The sequence below is a fragment of the Sturnira hondurensis genome, unplaced genomic scaffold (assembly GCF_014824575.4).
Source record: "Sturnira hondurensis isolate 20B ecotype Veracruz unplaced genomic scaffold, ASM1482457v3 Scaffold0015596, whole genome shotgun sequence".
Lineage (NCBI taxonomy): Eukaryota > Metazoa > Chordata > Mammalia > Chiroptera > Phyllostomidae > Sturnira > Sturnira hondurensis.
In genome coordinates, this window is record NW_028088227.1 from 615020 (window position 1) to 633647 (window position 18628).

Below are 18628 nucleotides of genomic sequence, written 5' to 3' on the forward strand. Positions count from 1 at the left end.
CAAGACCGGGGGCGGAGTCGGCCTTCCGGATCCTGATTCAAGCGTGCACTTCTGGAGGACTTCAGATACCAGCGTGCTCCGCGTCCGGCCGTCCACCCGCTCACGTCCAGGGAGCCGCCTCTGTGTAGGGCGGGCGAAGAGGCAGCCAAGGCGGAGCTGATGGCTGCACTGAGGGCGGGGCGGGGTGCAGGCTGGGGCTTTCGGGGATGGCAAGCATTTGGGGGGTTTCTTGGGGGAAAGGCACCACTGTTGACCCCTGAACCCCGGGCCCTGCTGACGTCAGGAACTCCCGACCCTCGGGCTGGAGTGACTTACGGGACTCCCAGGCTCCCGGCCCAGTTCTCTGTGGGGGTCCCTGGACCGCGAACATGTCTGACGTCGGGGACTTCGGATTCCCGAGCATGGCTGACTGCGGAGACCCCAGATCATCAGACTCCGGAGAACTCAGAGACCCCTGGAGCCCCTCCGCGCGTGTGGCTGGCGGTGGCACTGGGCGCTGGGGGCGCAGTGCTGCTGTTGTTGTGGCGCTGGGGGCGGGGTCCCCCGGCCGTCCTTGCCTCTGTCCTAGGCTCGCCGCCCACCTCTCCCCGGAGCCAGTACAACTTCATTGCAGACGTGGTGGAGAAGACTGCACCTGCTGTGGTTTATATCGAGATCCTGGGACGGTAACGGTGGGGTAGACCAGGAGGCAGAGGCACCGAAGTTGCGGGCTAGAGGGCGGGCGAGCTGGAGGAGTCCGACCTCCTCTCATCCGTGCTCTCCCTCCATTCCAGCCACCCTTTCTCGGGCCGCGAAGTTCCCATCTCGAATGGCTCAGGATTCGTGGTGGCTGCGGACGGGCTCATAGTTACCAACGCCCATGTGGTGGCCGATAGGCGCCGAGTCCGTGTGAGGCTGCCTAGTGGGGACACGTATGAAGCCATGGTAACAGCTGTGGATCCCGTAGCAGACATTGCCACGCTGAGGATTCAGACTAAGGTGGGGGTCCGGGCAGCCCAGGTCTGGCTGGGGCCCTGAATTTGCCCTTGTTTCCAGATGACAAGTCCGTTCTCTTTTAGGAACCCCTCCCCACACTGCCTCTGGGGCGCTCAGCTGAGGTCAGACAAGGGGAGTTTGTTGTTGCCATGGGAAGTCCCTTTGCACTGCAGAACACGATCACATCCGGCATCGTCAGCTCTGCTCAGCGTCCAGCCAGAGACCTGGGCCTTCCGCAAACCAATGTGGAATACATCCAGACTGATGCAGCTATTGATGTGCGTACTGATACGGGAAAAGTGACTGTCTATGTTGGGGGAGGGACAGAGGCTGTGTGGTGCCGGCAATGAATGTGATAGAAGGTGGGTGAGCCTATACTATATGGAGGTTGGGCTACAAAAATGTAGAATCTGGAGAAGACACCTACAGCCTGGTATGCACTCAGGCATAGAGCCCCTGGATCTCTTCCCATATTTTCTTCTTGTCCTGCAGTTTGGAAATTCCGGAGGTCCCCTGGTTAACCTGGTGAGTGGGACATCCTTTCCAAGAATCCCTGCCCCAGGTCAGTGTGGAAAGGGGTGGGCTTTTCCCTAATTCAATGAGGTTTGGTTAAGTTTCTGAACGGGACTTGTTAGCTGTCTCCCAGAACCCAGTCAGATCTTCCCAATTTCCCAATGCTCCCTGCTGTTCTTGTTCAGGTACCCCATCTCCTACTATTTATTCAGGTTAGGGAATAGTTGAATCTGTCCCTGCAGGATGGAGAGGTGATCGGAGTGAATACCATGAAGGTCACAGCTGGAATCTCTTTTGCTATCCCTTCTGATCGCCTTCGAGAGTTTCTGCACCGTGGGGAAAAGAAGAGTGAGCCCAGCTTGTGGGGGAGAGGCTCCTTTAAGTGGTGGTGGGCCATTCATTGGGCCTTTTTGGAGAAGGGTCTGTTGGGAGGAGAGAGGGGAAGGAAGGATGTAGTTGGGTGGGGTTCATTTGTCTCTCTATCACAGATTCCTGGTTTGGAACCAGTGGGTCCAAGCGCCGCTACATTGGGGTGATGATGTTGACCCTGACTCCCAGGTATGAGCTTTGGGTGGGGGTGATCTGTAGAATTGCCATTGGTGAGCCAATGGCACTTCTATTGAGCTTTGTTCCCAGAAAATTCTCTCTTTAAATGTGACTGCCTCACACTTGGAACTCTCAGAAGAGCTGTCCTCTCTCATCCTCTTGGCTTTCTCACCCCATTCCATTTTGCACAGCTGTCACCGATTGATTTCATCTCATTACTGCTTTGATTTAAAACCTTCAATCTATTAACCTGGTATTTAGGGGCCATTTCCCATTTTTCCAGACCTGGCTTTCACATGGCTATATTCTGTTCCAGCCAACCTGATTTCCTGTTACGTGATTTTATTTATATTGTTCTTTTTTATATATAGTTAAGTAGCTGGCCCATCTTTTTAGGTTCAGCTTAAGTTCTACTCTTTAAAGCTTTTCTTAGGATTCTACAATGAGATTACTTCTGTTGGTTTAACATTATGTGTTCTGTAGAATTAGGTACCTTTTCTATGCATGTCCCAGTTCCTAACTACTAGAAGGCAGAAAGTAAGTTGACTTTGTATCTGGAGTACCAAGTGCATTCCTTGTTCATACAGTTGTTAGTGTGTTGATGAGAGATTGAAGGTGAACCCAAAATGGGAAGAGCACCTTGGTGTGGTTAACGGGGAGTCTGTGTCCTTTCAGCATCCTTGCTGAACTACAGCTTCGAGAACCAAGCTTTCCTGATGTTCAGTATGGTGTACTCATCCATAAGGTCATCCTGGACTCCCCGGCACACCGGTGAGGGAGAGACTACACTGTGAGGTGGAGATGGGTGAGATGTACGTGAGCCCATGAACTGGGCTATCTACTCTCTCCTTTCTCTCTGTCCATCCTTTGCCACAGGGCTGGTCTGCGGCCAGGTGATGTGATCTTGGCCATCGGGGAGCAGCTGGTACAGAATGCTGAAGATATTTATGAAGCTGTTCGAACCCAATCCCAGCTTGCAGTGCGGATCCGGCGGGGAACCGAAACACTGACCTTATATGTGACCCCTGAAGTCACAGAGTGAATGGATCAGCAAGAGTATGAGGCTCCTGTTCTGATTTCCACTGCTTTCCTGGCCTAGGCTGTGAGGGCACCTGGACAGAGGATTAAATGAACCAGTGGGGGGCAGGTCCCTCCAACCACCAGCATCAATCCCTGGGTTCTGAGGAATCACAAAAACACTTTTTATATAAAATAAAATTATACCTAGCAACATATTATAGTAAAAAATGAGGGAGGGGTACTGATCTTCTCTCCCACAAAAAGGCTCGAGGTGAAGCTGTATTCTCCCCTCACTGAGGAGTGGGTATACTGGAGCTGACCATCCTGACCTCCCTATGCAAGAAAAAGCTGCTGCTGTTGGTTGTTCTGGCCAGTTAATCGGGCTGCTTTTTGTGGTGAGCTCAGTGCTGGGCCTGGGAGTCAGGGTTCCCCGTGCTTGGTCACAGATGTGCACAGCTGGCCTAGGGAAGAGGATGGCAACTTCTGCTTGACAGTTCCATGTCTGTAGTGCCTACTGGATGAGTGCAGTGGGCTTGCTGACAGCAGGGGTTCCTTGGTAAGCTCCTGAGGTAATGGCAGCCTCAGACCCCTGCCATTAGGGGCCAGTGGTGGTCTGAAGAGGTGGGTATTAGCACCTTAAATGACCTGGTTGCTGGTCTGTCCAGGGTAGCGCTCAAACTTCTTATTGGCCTCTTCACTGAAGGCATCACCTGTAAAGTGAATGGGCAGTTTGGGCAGGAAAACAGATTGTGGGAAAGGGTGGGTGGAAGTGGAGAGGCTAGGAGATCCAGAGGTGGGTGGGAAGACAACTCGGAGAAGAGAATGAAGGCCTTCCCCTCCCATCCCCCGGTCTTCCTGGGCTGCCCTTCCCACTGAATACCAATGTGGCAGTTGTGCACCCAAATGCGATGTCCATCATATTTGCAGTTACATTTCATCGCATTGTTGGTGAAGTCACTCTCTGCTACTTCAAAATTGGGGTTGATGACCACCTGTGAGGGGGGGAAAGGCAACATAATTCAAAGGTATCGAATAAACACTCCTTCCACTTGCTAGCAGGACATCTCAGACCCCAGGCACCTGCAGAATGTAGTTTCCTGGCTTCACGTCTGTGATGTCAATCCACTGACAGTCAATGTCATGTCTGTAGAGATCCCAGCAGCCTACGGTGATGCCCTGCTCTCCAAAGTTGGCACACTCATATCTCTTGGAGACATCTGAAGGGATTGGCATGGCACACATCAGCGTGAGGCAAGGTTGAGGGATGGCGGTACTGTTGTCCATTCTAGGCCCCAACTCACCCTCCTGACACTCAGTGTCTTCTAGACAGAAACTAGCTTTGTGGCCCTCAGCCACCTTGGTGCCGTTGGGGGTCAGGATATCATAGTGAGTGAAGATGTCCATACTGTGGTAATGCCTACGGGCACAAGAGACAAGGGAGTTTGTTTCCTGCCCTGCTCCCTGCAGCCTCACAGAAACCCCAGTGGCCTTGCTCTTCTACTAGACCCACTCACCCATGGCACTCGTGCCACACCCAAGAGTGGCGCCCAGCCTTGGGCCTAAAGTCAGCTCGTCCCAGGTTGTGAATCTGGGAGGAGAATCGGAGTAGACGGCGGTGGCCGTAAGGCCAGTTGGCTGAGCGGGCTGAGTGGGCCAGGCAGTTCTCCTCCGCAGCACAGTACAGCATGTGCAGGGGCCGGTCTTCGATGTAGGCCGTCTCCTGCACCAGTGCTGAGTGCAGCAGCAGATCTGATGCAGCTGCACCCAGGAAGGAAGGGGAGTGTTAGAAGTCACTGCTGAAGGGCAGGGACAGATGGGGATGCTTTTACTTTGGCCCCTCTGTGGAGTGTATAAGGCTGTTTTTTTGTGGGGAGGAGTACTCCTCCAGATTACAGCCTTCTCTTTGGCAGAAAGGGGCGGCCCAGAACCTCCCTTCCCTGGCTGGCTCTCCACTCACTCTCAGAACAGATGACTCCAGCAGTGAAACGGGTGTCTGTCCTCTTGCAGGCAATATGGGTGCCATGATGAGCACATTGGTCTAGGGACAACTCGGTCCCTGTGCAGCGCACTCCACTCATTACTACCTCTGTTATATTCCCTGAGTCCCAGTACCAGGTCTCCTGGGGACATATGCAGATGTCCCTGTGAGGCCCCACCATCCAGCCTCCAGGGTCAAAGGACTCATTTCCATAGTCCTCTGCCCCAAACACAGGCTTTGGAGGCAATAACCTTGGCTCTTCTCTCCTTCCCACTCACCTGCAGGCCATGGTTGGCATAGCCCAGTCCAAGTTGCCTACAGACCACCATGGCCTCCAGTGTGCCCCAGTCATCCCCACAGATGAGGCCCCAGCGCAGGGGCCCAGGTCCCCCTATTTGCACCTCAACTCGTCCTTCATGTCGGCTGCGGCCCCCACTGAGTCGAATCTGTAGTGATAGAAGCGAAGAGCTGGGAAAGCTTTTGGGGTGAGGCAGTGGGAGTCTGCAGCAGGCTTGTGGTAACGGGTGACTCAGAGGCACATAAAGGTCACACAGTGGTGTCAGGTGGGAGCTGCAGGATTGCAGGGGCCGAGGGCAGTGGTCTGGGAGCCATCATGCTTCAGAGCATGACCAGGTAAGATGCGAGATACCTGAGCCAAGGTGGAAAGAGTGACTGACCCTGGTCTCTACCCCGGTGTAGGGCAGGTTGCATCGGACTCCAGCATCCTGGCCATGGGAGCAGTCCTCAGCTGTGATGTTCTTATGGGGGCACTTCCAGAGGGAGGGTTCCTGTCCAGAGCATCGAACTTCACTCAGATGGATGGCACCCATGCCTAGGGTCAAAGGCCAAAGATCAGGATGTTGTAACTGGGCCTTCATTGTCCACCCAGGGGTCTCCTTCTCCCCAAGGGCTGTATCCCCCAGCAGTGTGTATACCTTCCTTCCCTGCCCCTCCCACCTTCATCTCCCTTACCCTGTCCCATGCGGGCACCACTCAGAGCCTCTCGAGCACTCCCGAAGCCCAGCTCCCGACACACCACGCTGGCTGCCTGTAGGTCCCACTTGCGATCACAGACTGTGCCCCATGTGCCAGCCTTCAGGACTTCCACCCGGCCCTCTCCAGGGTGGGCCCCACCCTTTAGACGCACCCGGGCCTATAGAGAAGAGAGACAGTGCAGTGGCAGTGAATGGGAACAGCAAGCAGCACAGAGAGGGCAGAGCAGACCTGGAGATCAACAGAAGAAGGGATTGGGGGGGCGGGGTTCAGGTCTGTGGCCCACCCACTGGAAGGTTCCTCTCTGTCCTTAAAGGTCAGGGCTATGCTTAGTCAGGGGCAGCCAGGCTAGGATGGGTCTCCACCTGGGGCAGGGAAGGTCATTGTCACTGTCTCACACACCTCCCCCTGAGGTTTTGACTGCTGTTGCTTCTTCTGGCCATTGGACGTTGCGTAGACAGGACCTGGCACACAACTCACCACCGCTGGGGCACCCCCCGGGCACCTGGTGGTGTCATTGGCACGATAGAACTCCAAGGAGCAGCGGGAGAGGTGGGCCTCTGTACCCACACATGTCACCCCATGCAGACCAAAGGAGTGTTGCTGCCGCTGGGCCAGCAGCCTGGGGGGACAGGAGTGGGGAGCAGTAGGGTAAAACAGCACTCCTGCCTCTGTGCTCGCAACCCTCCTCCCGCTCCATGCCTCTACCATCCCCTAACTTTTCACGACCACTGTATCCCTCTTCTTCCCTTCTCTGCTTCACTGCCCTCCAGAGGGACAAAGGGAATGGTGTTTCTGGGCTGAAAGAGCCTAGGTTACTCCGACAGCAGGGTCTATGGGGACCTTCTGCGGCAGAAAAACCCTATGCCACAGGGCCTATGGGAGGGCAGCCAGTCTTGTCTTGCCTGACAGAAACCTTGCTCCAAATGGTTTCAGACTGCTGAGCTTAATAATGGAGGCTGAAGCTGAGGCCGCTGTGCAAAGAGAATGGGAAGCTAGGACCACCCAGTGGGAAGAGACGGGTAAGAGGGGGCAGCCGACATGAACAGGAAGCCTGTATAGCCAGAGTATGCAGATTCTTCTATTGTGCTAAGGATGGAATAACTGAATGAGTCAGGATGCAGATCAGTGAGTAAATCTCTGGTCTAAACGGTTCCTGAGAGGCCAGAGGGACTCCCAGGCCAGAGTATGACAGGCAGTAATGGGAAGAACAGACCAGATAGGGGACACACAAAAAATGGGCTGGCAAATGTAGGGATGATGGTATATAAATGAAAGACAGACAAAAGTTAGAGGGACCACATGGCCAGAGAAGGAGAGCAAATATGAACAACAATGGCAAAGACATCCCCAGACCTGAGCCAAGCTGTGAGTCTTTAATGAGGCAGTCTGTGCTTCTGCAATTTAAACATAACAGAAAGAACATTCCATAGCCACTACAAGCAGGAAAATGGGACTAAATGAGGGATGTTAAAATTTGGAATCACTGCAGAGAGATGCTTCAGAGAATGAGGGGACTTATTATTGACACCAGTGGAGTGAGAGATCGCAGCAAGGCATGCGAAGTACACTCCTGCTAGGACAGCTGGTTCAAGCCCAGAGGGGAAGGTAACCAGCTAAGGCCTGGTATTGGTGGAGTGGGCTTGTGAGGCTGGTTTGAAAGTGAAATATCACAGCGATGTGCCTCAGAGGAAGGAAGGAACGTGACAACTTGAAGACATTGGCTAGGAAGACAGAGAGGAGGACATGTTTATAAACATGACAAAGGCAGCCTAGAGACTTGACAGAATACCTTTGGAAGCTCAGGATAAGTGGATTCGGAAGCTCAAAGAGATCAGGTACTCTCCCAAAGTCCTGTTTGGCTGAAAATAAAAGTCAAAGAGGCCATCGCAGGAAAAAGACATCTCTCTTCTGGACTCCCTCCCCCCCCCTTGCCCCACAACTAACACAGTAAAAATGCAGTGTGCACTTTAATGTGGGGGTCAGGGAAGGCAAGAATATGGCCACGTTGGGCAAAGATGACCCTAAACTAAAAGGCACTACAAGAATACCCCAAAATTCCAAGCTTCTTTGAAGCCACCAGAGGGAGGAGCTGGAAAATGAGGGGTACCAGGAGACCAGTGGGTGATCTCGGAATGCACTGAGGAGAGGAGGGGACAATAGAGAGGGATGAATTCTGTGTCTGTCACTCCTGAAGAAGTCATCAGGGAGGCTGCATGTGCAAATGGCCTTTGGAAGCCCAGTGAGATGTAATCACAGGTGGAAATTTTCCATGTACTTGTGTTCTTTTTGAAGCAACCCAGGAGGAAAACTATGGAACTGGGAGCCTAATTGTGTCAGTTGGGCCAGAGAGGATCCCATTGCTGGTTAACTTCCAGAGGGGACACTGAGTCTTACCTCCAGGCCAGTAGCACTTGTTTTTAAAAGTTAATCAAATAAAGGTAGGGTGGAAACACCAACTTCTTAGGGGAGAGGCAAGCATGGCGCGTGGAGGACGAAAGTGCTAGAGTTTCCACTAGAATTCACTGGGGAAGATAAATGAGCATGTACAACAAGGACAGTCAGTGGATGAACTCCTATAGAGATTTTCAAAAATCCCCACCACAAGCATAGTTCCCCAGTGACACAAGGACGAGCTGTACTTCTTGGTTCAGTGACTCATCAGGAAGGTGGTCTGTAATAGCTGCTGCTGCCCCTCCACTCTTGGTGGAGGGCTCTCTGGTACCCTTGCGTGACCACGGCCCAATCGCGGTGCTCACGGCTAGGTGCCCTCTCTCCTGTCCACCACGCCTGAACTTTATTTACCTCTTGATTGGCCCCCTGCCCACTCGAGGTTTGGATCTGACTTTACGCTTGGTGACTGGTCTGAAAAAAGGAGACAGAAATTAGTGGAAGTAGTGGTTAGGTATATGGCCCAGGAAAAGAAAGAGTGATTTTTTTTTTGCCTGTTTCTGGGAAGGACCCCTTATGCAGAGCGTGGGAAGGGATATAATGAAGGCAGCCCAATTTGCCGCCAACACTGGCTGCTTGCTGCATACCACCGACATGTAATTTGGGATCTCGTGCTGCTCTCGGGATTCAGCATCAGTGAAATTTAATTATGTCAATCCAGGTGGGTGAGGGGAGGAGATAAGAGGAAAGTTAAGGCAAAAGAAGGAATGGGAATGAGGGTGAATTAAGAAAGAAGACTGGGGAAGGGGAGGAAGCATGTAGGTGGCTCAAGCTGCAGTCCAAGCTGTTTGGGGGAAATAATAAAGATGAGGAGGCTTCTCCTCAGCCATTCCTTCATTATTCCTCCTAAGATCAAAGCCTGCCCATTCCCATGCCTGCCTCCCTGCCCCATCACCCCCCGGAATGGCCATTTTCCAGTCGTAGCCTTCATTCATCAGCTTGGGTTTGGGGATGGACATGGATAGGCTGCCTTCCATCCATCCACCTCCTGGGGCCACAGGGGTGTGCAGGAGGTCCCGGGGCTCTTGCCCCATTACCTTCCAAGGGGCTTGGGGCGTCGGGCCGAGGCTTTGGCCGCTCGCTTCCTCAACTTTCTGTGAGGGTAAGACAATAGCAGAGTCAGGATCATTCTAGAACCAAGTGGAAAAGGCTGGTGCTCTGGGACCAGGGGCAAGGTTTCTTTTCCTGGAATCAAAGGGTTCATGGTGGCAGGATGTTATAAAGTCAGATACTCCCAAGGCTCTACACTTCGCAGCTGTTTGGCCTCATAAATACATGACCAGGTGTGTGAGCAGCAGTGAAGGGCATGAACTGACAGGACTGACAGAAGGACTGAGGACGGACAGGACTGACAAGGACTGACAGGACTGACAAGGCTCAGGACTGACAGAACCCCTACACCAGACCCACAGAATTAAGGCAGATGGGGTGATCCCATCTTTTGGGTCAATATTAAGGCTGACCTAAACCTTAGGGAAGGGCTAAGAGAAAGGGTGTGAGTAGAGGGTGTTAGGATTGTTAGGCTAGTCAAACTCACCAGGTGAGTAGAGAGAGAGCTGGCCTGGTCATGTCTAGGGAGGCAAACTGTCTTTTTATTCTTGGATGCTCTCTGGCTTCTGGCATTCCCAGGCCTGAGGCTAGTGAATGAGGACCAAGGACCAAGGTAGAGATATCTAAGGATGTTACCTTAGATAGTTGACTGGGGGATATAAAGCCAGGCTGCTTAGGATGACAGTACTCTTCCTGCCCAAGTTTAAGCCCATGTGCTTTAGTCATTCACAAACCAAGCTCATCCCCCAAGGGAAATAAGATCTAAAACCTTATTTATTTGCAATTAGTCTAAACGTTTGACATATTTTATTTTTCAAGACATTGCCTTAAGTTTAATGACTGGAAAATAGGTCTGTGTTCTCTCTCACTCTCCCTTTGTTCTCAAAAACTTTATGATTCTGCCCCATCTTTGTCCCGTCCAACTGTGTATGAATGAATGCAGGTCCTGCTTGTCTGTTCTTATACGTTCATGAAATCCCGTTATTTTCTTTGAACATGTCCTGCTCTGCTGTTTCTCTTGAGGAGTCACATCTCGATACAGTATATGGTGTGAAGAGGCACTAAAATTTTAGCATATAGATTCTAAATAGGGCTGAAGCTGTTGGGTTTCTCCTGCCCTGGCTACTTCCTGAGGATGTACTTAGTCGGTATTTTTGCCAAAACATCTACTATGTCCAATATTGCAAGCCAAGAGTCTATAGTAGTTCTCAGGTCTCTTTCCTGAGACATTACTAAGAGTTTATAGTGGAAAACCTTCCCCCAAATGTCTTTTTCTCAAACATGTCTAAAGTAAAATACACTTGGGCCCTGGCTGGTGTGGCTCAGTGGATTGAGCACCAGCCTGTGAATGAGGGGATTGCCGGTTTGATTTCCAGTTGGGGCACATGCCTGGGTTGTGGGTCAGGTCCCTAGTGGGGCGCTCATAGGAGGCAACCCCACATTGATGCTTCTCTTCGTCTCTTTTTCCCTCCCTTCCCCTCTCTCTAAATATGAATAAATAAAATCTTAACAAAATAAAATACACTTGGCACCTCCTTTTGCCAGTGACCCAGAGAGATCATCTTGATCTCCAGAGTAGTGCTCAGAAACATGTAGCATTATTTAGAAAACTAGAAGTACAGTAGTCTGCTCTTATCCATGAGAATGCCTCCCAGTGTGCTTGACCCCGCCCCCCCAACCCCCCCCCTGGATTTTTTCATTTATAATCACTGTTCCTGTAAATCCTGGTCTGGATTTCTGCATACCTTATTCCCTCACCTCCTTTAAATCTTTTCTCAAGAGATGCCTTCTCAAAGAGGCCTTTGCTAACCCCCTGTTTAAATCTGCAACCCCACAGCCATTTCCTAACCCCTCCCCTGTTTTATTTGTAATGGTTATATTCTTTGCTGTTCTTACATTCTTAGTCTCTGTTTCTTCCCTAGTCTGTGAGATCAGGGATTTTTGTCTGTTTTGTTCACTGTTGAATATCTATGGTCTACAACAGTCCCTGGCACACAGTAGGCACTCAATAAATAAATACAGAATGAACAAATCTCTATGCTTTTGTTTGTGCTATCCTCTTCAGTTGAAATGCCTACTATTTAAATCATACTCATCTTTTAAAACCTGGTGTTTGGATAGGAAAGATAAAGAGCAAACAGAGAAAGAAATAGAGCCCCGATAAAATAACAGTGGAGGAGCTGAGCACATAGATGCTTTAAAACAGTTGAGTCTCTAGAGCAGATAAAGAATATTTTGGGGGGCTGAAAGAGATTTCAGTTGTGTCTCAGACCTAAGGCAAGGAAAATCTGAGCAAGTATGGAAAAGAATGGAGGTTGGATAATATACTGACTTTCAAAAAGAAGAGAAGGGATTCCTCAAACTACAGATAAGTAATAATCTAGAGTAATTTATGAAATAGAAAGTTCGTGAACACTGAGGAAAAATTATGGTGATCCTTAGAGGCTTAAGATGCTTTCAGTAAAAATTAACTCGGTCAGACCACCACAATTTTCTTTTTTGAATGATTACTAATCAACCAGAAGCTGGAGAAAGGCTATGAACAAAGTAGACCTGGGTTTCAGCAAAGACTAATGAAGTCTCCTGTGAATTCATTATAGATAAGATGGTGAAATGTTGGCCACATCATTGTAGAGCTCAGTTTGTTCCCAACTGGTTGAAAAGACATTTCACAACTAATGGTTGAAGCCTTTGTATAAACCTGAAGGGAAGTTTCATAAGAAGAGTCAGGCTTTGGTTTTAAACATTTCAACAAGTTCAACAGTTACTCTGATGAAGCCAGAAGGCACAGCTATCAGGTCTGTCTATGGAAGGAGGCTGGGAAGGACGACACATGGAAAACAAGGTGAAGATTCAAGGTAATCTCATGGGATTGTCATGGCCTTCAAAATGGCTTCAAAATGATGTAGCAAATTAATAAACTCAACATAGATTTAGGTTCAAATAGGCTGTTCTATCAGTACCAAAGATAATCGAAGCCCTGAACTGGTTTTAGGTGATTACAGGCTCAGGCGGAGCAGCGGGATGCCGCTTCAATAGAACTGCGGTGCGCCTGGAGGCACGCCTTCCCCAAAGTGGAGCATTCCTCTGACCGGACTGTGTCAGACCACGTGGGAAGCAGTGAGCCCAGTGTAAGGTCACCTAGATGTTGAGAGATTTTTCTGCAAAACGGATCTAAGGAACTACTGAAGAAAATAATCATTTTCAACAGAAAAAAATATAGAAAACAAAGGAAAAAAAGGACACAAGCATTTTTATCCTGCAAAAGTAGATTATAGAGAGACTAAAGATTTCCATATTCTTCTAAATGACCAAATTAGATGCTCCAGGGAAGAGAGACGCAGTAAATACACCAGTCCCCAGTGTGATTCGTTATTCTGGAAGCTGGCTGGGCTCTCCGGCAGGTGGAGGGCCGAAGGATATTCTAGAAAATATTCCTAGGAGCTCGCAGATGCGCCCCTGGCGGCCTGAACCAGGAGCGGGGACCCTCCCTCTCTGGCTCTCAGGGATGAGTCCCAGAGCCGGACACACTTCCCGGCGGGCGGGTGACTCAGGCCAGTTCCAGTCCTCAGACCCTGGTCGCCCAGGCTTGCGAAGCACTCAACCAGGCCCCTCCTGGGCAGGGGGCGTCCTCACCCTTTCTGAACTCGGACCCGGGATCCGGGCGGTGCCAGGGCTGTGACATTAACCCACGCGGACCCATGCCGCTGGGCGTGGCCTCGAGACCCGGCTCGCGCCAGAGGCGGGGGACTCTGCCTGCCTGCCCCGCCACTCACCCTGCCCCCACTTCGGACATCAGAGAGCAGGAGCCTCACTGGTCCCCTTACAGACCCACCTGGAGGAGCCTGTCGTGGTCCCACAATATTTCTCACCTCTTTAGCCATGCAACGGTGCCCCCTTTCCCCACTATCCCAGAGGACCCCCTCACCCCCGTGCCTGGATCCTCTCAGAGGCCTCTCAATCCCATTCTTTGAGGAGTGCCCCTCCACCCCAGTCTGCTCCACCAGCGCCCGTATCCCTTCACCTGTAGAAAGCCGCGTTGACCCTCTTTTCGCTGGGGAAGCCCAGCATCCCGCAGACCACGTGGCTGTTGTGGGCACTCCAGCCTTTGTCACACACTTTGGACCAGCCGTCGGGAAGCCTCACTTCGACCAGTCCCTCAGTCACCGGGAGGGGTCGCCTGCCCCGCCCAACTGCTGGTCGCAGTCGCACCTCCTCCACTTGCAGGTGATGCTCTACCTGAGGAGGGACCACAAGCGGAGGGAGGCATCCGGTAGCACCTTTCACATGTCCTGACACCCTTAGGGAACCCAGATTGGGTGTGCTTCCTGTGAACCCAGTGAGGGGAGCAGGGGCTGAGGCAGGGATGAGAGGCGTGCCTCCCCTAGTGTGTGTTGACTGGGGTGTGGGGGGTGTCCAGTGAAGGACTGCTGTGAAGTGCCCTGAGGGATGCTGGGGGGGGGTGCTAGGAAGGAGCACCTCACTGCCTGGAGCAGGTGGCGCACTTCACAGAGGAAGTGGCACTGGAGGAGGGGGAAGCAAGGAGGGATGTTCCAGGGTGCCCTGGGGACCAGGTCCCTGCCAGGTTTGTTAATGCTGAAACAAATCTGGATTTTTCAGCATCTAGGAGCCCTAGCATTCGCCCCCACCCCCCAGCCCCCAGCTTCCTACCCACCCAAATTATCCAGTGGGCACATGAAGTCCCCTACCTTCTAGTATCTCCTCTAACCACATATAACACCCCACAGCCCTCTCTGTCTGGCCATCCTGGCTGGTGTGTGTGTGTGTGTGTGCATGCACTGCAGACCTCAATGACATTGGAGTCAGGGAAGCCAGGGAGGCGCTGGTCCTTGCAGATGACTCCAGCATCCTCATCGTGGGTACAGTCACTGTTCCCCCAGCCCCTGGAGGCACATTCGGTCACGCTGTGCTCAGTCCCACTACAGCTCAGGTTGTCCAGCCAGATGCGGCCTGTGGAGGGAGAGATGAAGGGACAAAGAGGATTGGAGAGGTAGGATGGGGGAAGGGATGATGGGGGAGTTGGGGACAATGAGGATGGAGGTCTCACACTTGGCCATGATGATCCCATTTTTTGGTAAGATAATGGGTAGGGAAGGAAGGGACAAGGGACTCTGGAGGGAATAGGAAAGGAGGCACAAGATTGATGGAGGCTTGGTGGTGATCTGGGGATAGTCAGGAATCTGGTACAGTGAATAAAAAACCAAGAGTCAACACTGAAATTCGACTCAGTTCTTACCCACTCAATGATAGTACACCTAACCAAGAACCTATTGCGTGTTAGGCACTCTGCTGTGGTTGCACATGCGCATCACTGTTAGAACAGAGCTGCCAGAAGATATTACCACCACTGTATATAAAGAAACAAGGGTTCAGAGAAGTTAAAAAACTTGCTTAAGACCACACAGCCAATGGGGGCTCAGGGGTTTGAGCCATTTGTGAGTCTGGGCAGTCTAAGGTCTTTCACCTCAGCCTCACAGTTTCCCATGTGCCCCCTGCCTGTGCTTCCACATTGTTCCTTGTTCTTCTTTCTGCCTGGACCTTTGGAATGACTGTCATTGACTTCCTCTCAGAATTGGGTGGACCCTCAAAGGTCCTCTGTCTCAGCCACTGTGCAGGGACCCCTGATGCATACATAACCTGACAGGACTTCCCCAACTTCTGCTGGGGTACCTTCCACCTGCCCACAAGGCTACGGGAACCGTTACAAAGTCCATATGAGTCTTTATGACTTTTCCCTACCAGGTCTAATTCAGTCCTTTGATGCCATCTAAAAAAAAAAGCCCCTGAGCCACATGACTATCTTTATATTTGAAGATAACCATCATGTAATTGCTACCCAAGCTTTTTTCCTTTTCATATAAAAAAATCCCTGGTTTCTTCAGCTACTCCTCCTTAAAACTTGGCTTCAAATCTTGGATATCTGGGCCCTGGTTGGGTAGCTCAGCTACTTAGAGCATTGTCCAGATATGCCAAGGTTGCTCGACACCCTGTCAGGGCCCGTAAACAGCCAACCAATGAGTGCATAACTAAATGGAACAATAAATTGATGCATCTCTCGCTCTGCTGTCTCTCCTTTCCCCTCTCTCTCTAAAATCAAACAATAAAAACTTTTTAAAATCTTTCACATTTGGGCAGTTCTCTTCTGCAAGTATTTCCATTTTCTATCACATCTCTTACAATGTGGCATTTACAAGTGGTTCAGAAGCAGTCTAGCCAGGTGGAATTGGGGAATCCACTTCTGACTGCACCAGCATCTGCCTGTCAATCCCACTGTGGGTTCATACAGTGCAAGCACCCCCAGGCCTCAGGTGGAATGGTCCCTAAGCTTCTACTACCCACATTCATACTTGTCCTGGTCAGTGCCAGCTTGTTGGTTTCAGCTCTGGCCTATAATGTGACTTCGTCAGCTGCAGCACCTGTGATCTGTCTGGCTTTGGGACATCCAGACATCATTTACCTGCTCTCAACATCTCATGAGAGCACCTGTACTTTAACCAGGGTTCACTTAATCAGGGCTGTGCTCGTGCATAGCTTTGGAGAATCATACTTTGTTCAACAGAAACTTAGATATCATGTAGTCTTTTTGCACATGGGGCATCGGAGCCTTGGAGAAGGCATGGATCAGCCTAAGAACACAGAGCTCTAAGAAGTGACTATGTTGGCTGACACTAGCTATTCTTCGTGTCCTGTGTCCCTGTGGCTGTGTTATCCTGATGGCCTTGCTCCCTGCCCTTACAGCACACTTAGGCAATAACTAGGCTATACCTGGAGCAGTGCTCACCTGTTCCAGGGCCATATTTGGCGCTATGGGTCCAGCCTGTGGCCTCTGTGAAGCCCAGCTCCCGGCAGAGGACATGGGCTGCCTCTAGCGTGAAGTCATCATCACAGATGGTGCCCCATTCACCAGCTCGCTGTATCTCCACACGGCCCTCGAAGGGCTTCCTGGGGAAGCCAGCCAGCCGGAACCGCAGCCCTTGGCTCCCAGCCCTCTTCTCAGGGGCCGTGGACGGGGATGGAGATCCCAGGCACGAGCTGCACAGCAGGCACAGCAGCAGCCCCCACGGACTCCACCACCAGACACTGACAGGTTGCATGGTAGAGAAGGCCTGGGTACCCCAGAAAGAGTGTGTGTGAGAGAAACCCAGGTCCGAGAGAGAGAAATCACGACAGGAAAAGAGACATTAGTGAGACAGAGGAAGACAGGGATTAAGACAGTGAGAGAGAAACACACTAAATAAAAGCTGAAACACAGAGTCAAGGAGCACAGACTGGGAGGTGCAGAGTGAGGAGAGAGAGAGAGAGAGAGGGAGGGCAGGAGAGATAGAGCGGCTGAGACTCTCCCTCCCTTTTGTAGAGTAAAACTCTCACTATTAGTTGTTAATGTGTCACAATGACCTTCCCTTGTTCTACAATGATCACCTTCATTACCCTCCACTCACATCAGAGACCCAGAGATCAAAAGACAATGATTAGACACCAAGAGTCAGAGAACGGTTGACATTTAGAGATAGAGACTGAGCAAGAGACACAAAGAGGAAGACCCAGACAGACAGGATGTGAGAGGAAGGGAAATTGTGGGAATGAAAGGTGGGGGGCGGGGGCAGGCGGGGAGAGAGACAGAGACAGAGACAGAGACAGACAGACTGACAATGTTGATGACGGACAGAAGGTGATCAGAAAAGAGTCCGGAACACAGAACTGGGGAATGGATGAGAGAGGCAGGTAGCAGGTGAGGAGGAGAGGGACTGACAGGAGCAAGAAGCAGAGGCCGGAGGGACCCATTCAGCCAGTCAGACAGAGGACAGACAGCTACTGATTGTGGAGAGAAGCAGGCAAGGGGGGCTTAGGAGACCCTTGGATCTAGGGTCCCTGAGTGGAGGCCAAGCCCAGTGTCTCATCTGGGCAGATTCCCCCGCAGAGAGGGCAGAGACTAGCGCGGGAGGAGAGCCCACCTCAGGCCCTAACCAGCACACAGGCTCTCACTGCCCTGCAGGGTCAAGGGGCCCAGGAGAGCCAGGCCTCCAGCTGGGTCGGGGGTGGGGTGGGGTGGGGTGGGGTTGTCCAAGCCTCCTGCCAACATCGCCACCACTGTCACTGGGCAACGGCAGGCCCAGGCACCATTCAGTTCCTCAGCCAAGGCCTTCCCTCCGTCTGGGGCTGAGAACAGCTCCTCCACAACGGGAGGGGGGGGCACCCAAAATACTTCCCCAGACTCAGACAAACAACCCAAGAGGACAGCTTTGTTCTGGGGACATTTTGGCTTGGGGGGCCCAGGGGTAGGGCCTCACAGAACAGCCCCCCGCCTTAGGGCCCTCCCAGCTGCTCTATTTGAAAAATCCTGCAGCCTCCCCCCCTCTACTGCCCCACCCATCGCTCCGTATCTGCCTCCTTTTCCCAATCTTCTTGTCTCACTCTTCCTTGACAATTATAAAACCTACAGCTGGTTGGCTTCCGCTCGACTCCATCCAACATCACTCCTTTGCCCTCCTGGTCCCTCCACCATCCTCTCCATCAGCAACTCCCCTTCCTCAGCAACGTGACTCCCCTACCTTTGGCCGAGCAGGGCCCTAGACGCTGGAAGAAGAGTTCTGGTCCTGGAGATCAGTCCTAGGACTTCCAAAAAAAACTATTCGGCCAGGGGAGACTGGACCCCTCCCCTCTCTCCCCCTTCTCCTTTTGTCCCTCCCATGTCCCCTAGAGCCCTCCTACATTCCGCCTTCTCTCTGAATTCCTCCTAGGCCAGGTCCCTCCTCTAGGTCCTCCCCTCCCCCCGTGGAGCTAGCTGGCCACTGTTGCTCCACCTCTCCCCGCCCCTCCCCTCCAGGCCGGCTCAATGAAGCTTTCTTTTCCCTTGAGTTGGAGGCCGGGCAGCTGCGGTCAGGGAACTGGACACGCAAGAGGCCACAAGGCAGCGGACTGGCCCCGGACAGCTGCCCTGTGGCGGCGGAAGGCCGCGGCTCCGCTCTGGACTAGGGGAAGCCTTCCAGTCCCGAGCCCCTAGCCCGTCCTCCGTGTCCCCTGCTCCGCGGAGAGTAAATAGCCAGGATTGGGAAGGGTCTGGTCAGGGAAACTGAGGCTAGG

The 18628-nt window shown here is 52.0% G+C and overlaps 2 protein-coding genes across 4 annotated transcripts; one reads left to right on the forward strand and one right to left on the reverse strand.

Annotated features, from left to right (window-relative positions):
- The first annotated feature begins 28 nt into the window (after positions 1–28).
- Positions 29–3265, forward strand: HTRA2 (HtrA serine peptidase 2). Its single transcript, XM_037064916.1, has 8 exons — positions 29–665; positions 774–978; positions 1059–1253; positions 1468–1500; positions 1731–1836; positions 1977–2046; positions 2710–2805; positions 2911–3265. Exons 1-8 carry the CDS (start codon positions 160–162, stop codon positions 3074–3076), a joined length of 1377 nt encoding a protein of 458 aa, XP_036920811.1. The 5' UTR covers positions 29–159; the 3' UTR covers positions 3077–3265.
- On the reverse strand, positions 3213–18253 carry LOXL3 (lysyl oxidase like 3). Of its 3 annotated transcripts, XM_037064911.1 has the most exons (16): positions 18097–18253; positions 16329–16653; positions 14334–14497; positions 13551–13765; positions 9514–9570; positions 8831–8890; positions 6428–6647; positions 6005–6185; positions 5710–5864; positions 5311–5478; positions 5012–5174; positions 4569–4812; positions 4356–4471; positions 4135–4271; positions 3935–4046; positions 3213–3764 (listed from the first exon to the last, which is right to left on the reverse strand). In XM_037064911.1, exons 2-16 carry the CDS (start codon positions 16639–16641, stop codon positions 3691–3693), a joined length of 2379 nt encoding a protein of 792 aa, XP_036920806.1. In that variant the 5' UTR covers positions 16642–16653; positions 18097–18253; the 3' UTR covers positions 3213–3690. The 3 variants fall into 3 exon arrangements, with proteins under 3 accessions (XP_036920806.1, XP_036920807.1, XP_036920808.1); XM_037064912.1 differs by lacking the exons at positions 8831–8890; positions 9514–9570 and having other exon boundaries at positions 18097–18252; XM_037064913.1 differs by lacking the exons at positions 8831–8890; positions 9514–9570; positions 13551–13765; ... (1 more) ...; positions 16329–16653; positions 18097–18253 and adding an exon at positions 7818–8814 and having other exon boundaries at positions 6428–7129.
- Positions 18254–18628: the final 375 nt, after the last annotated feature.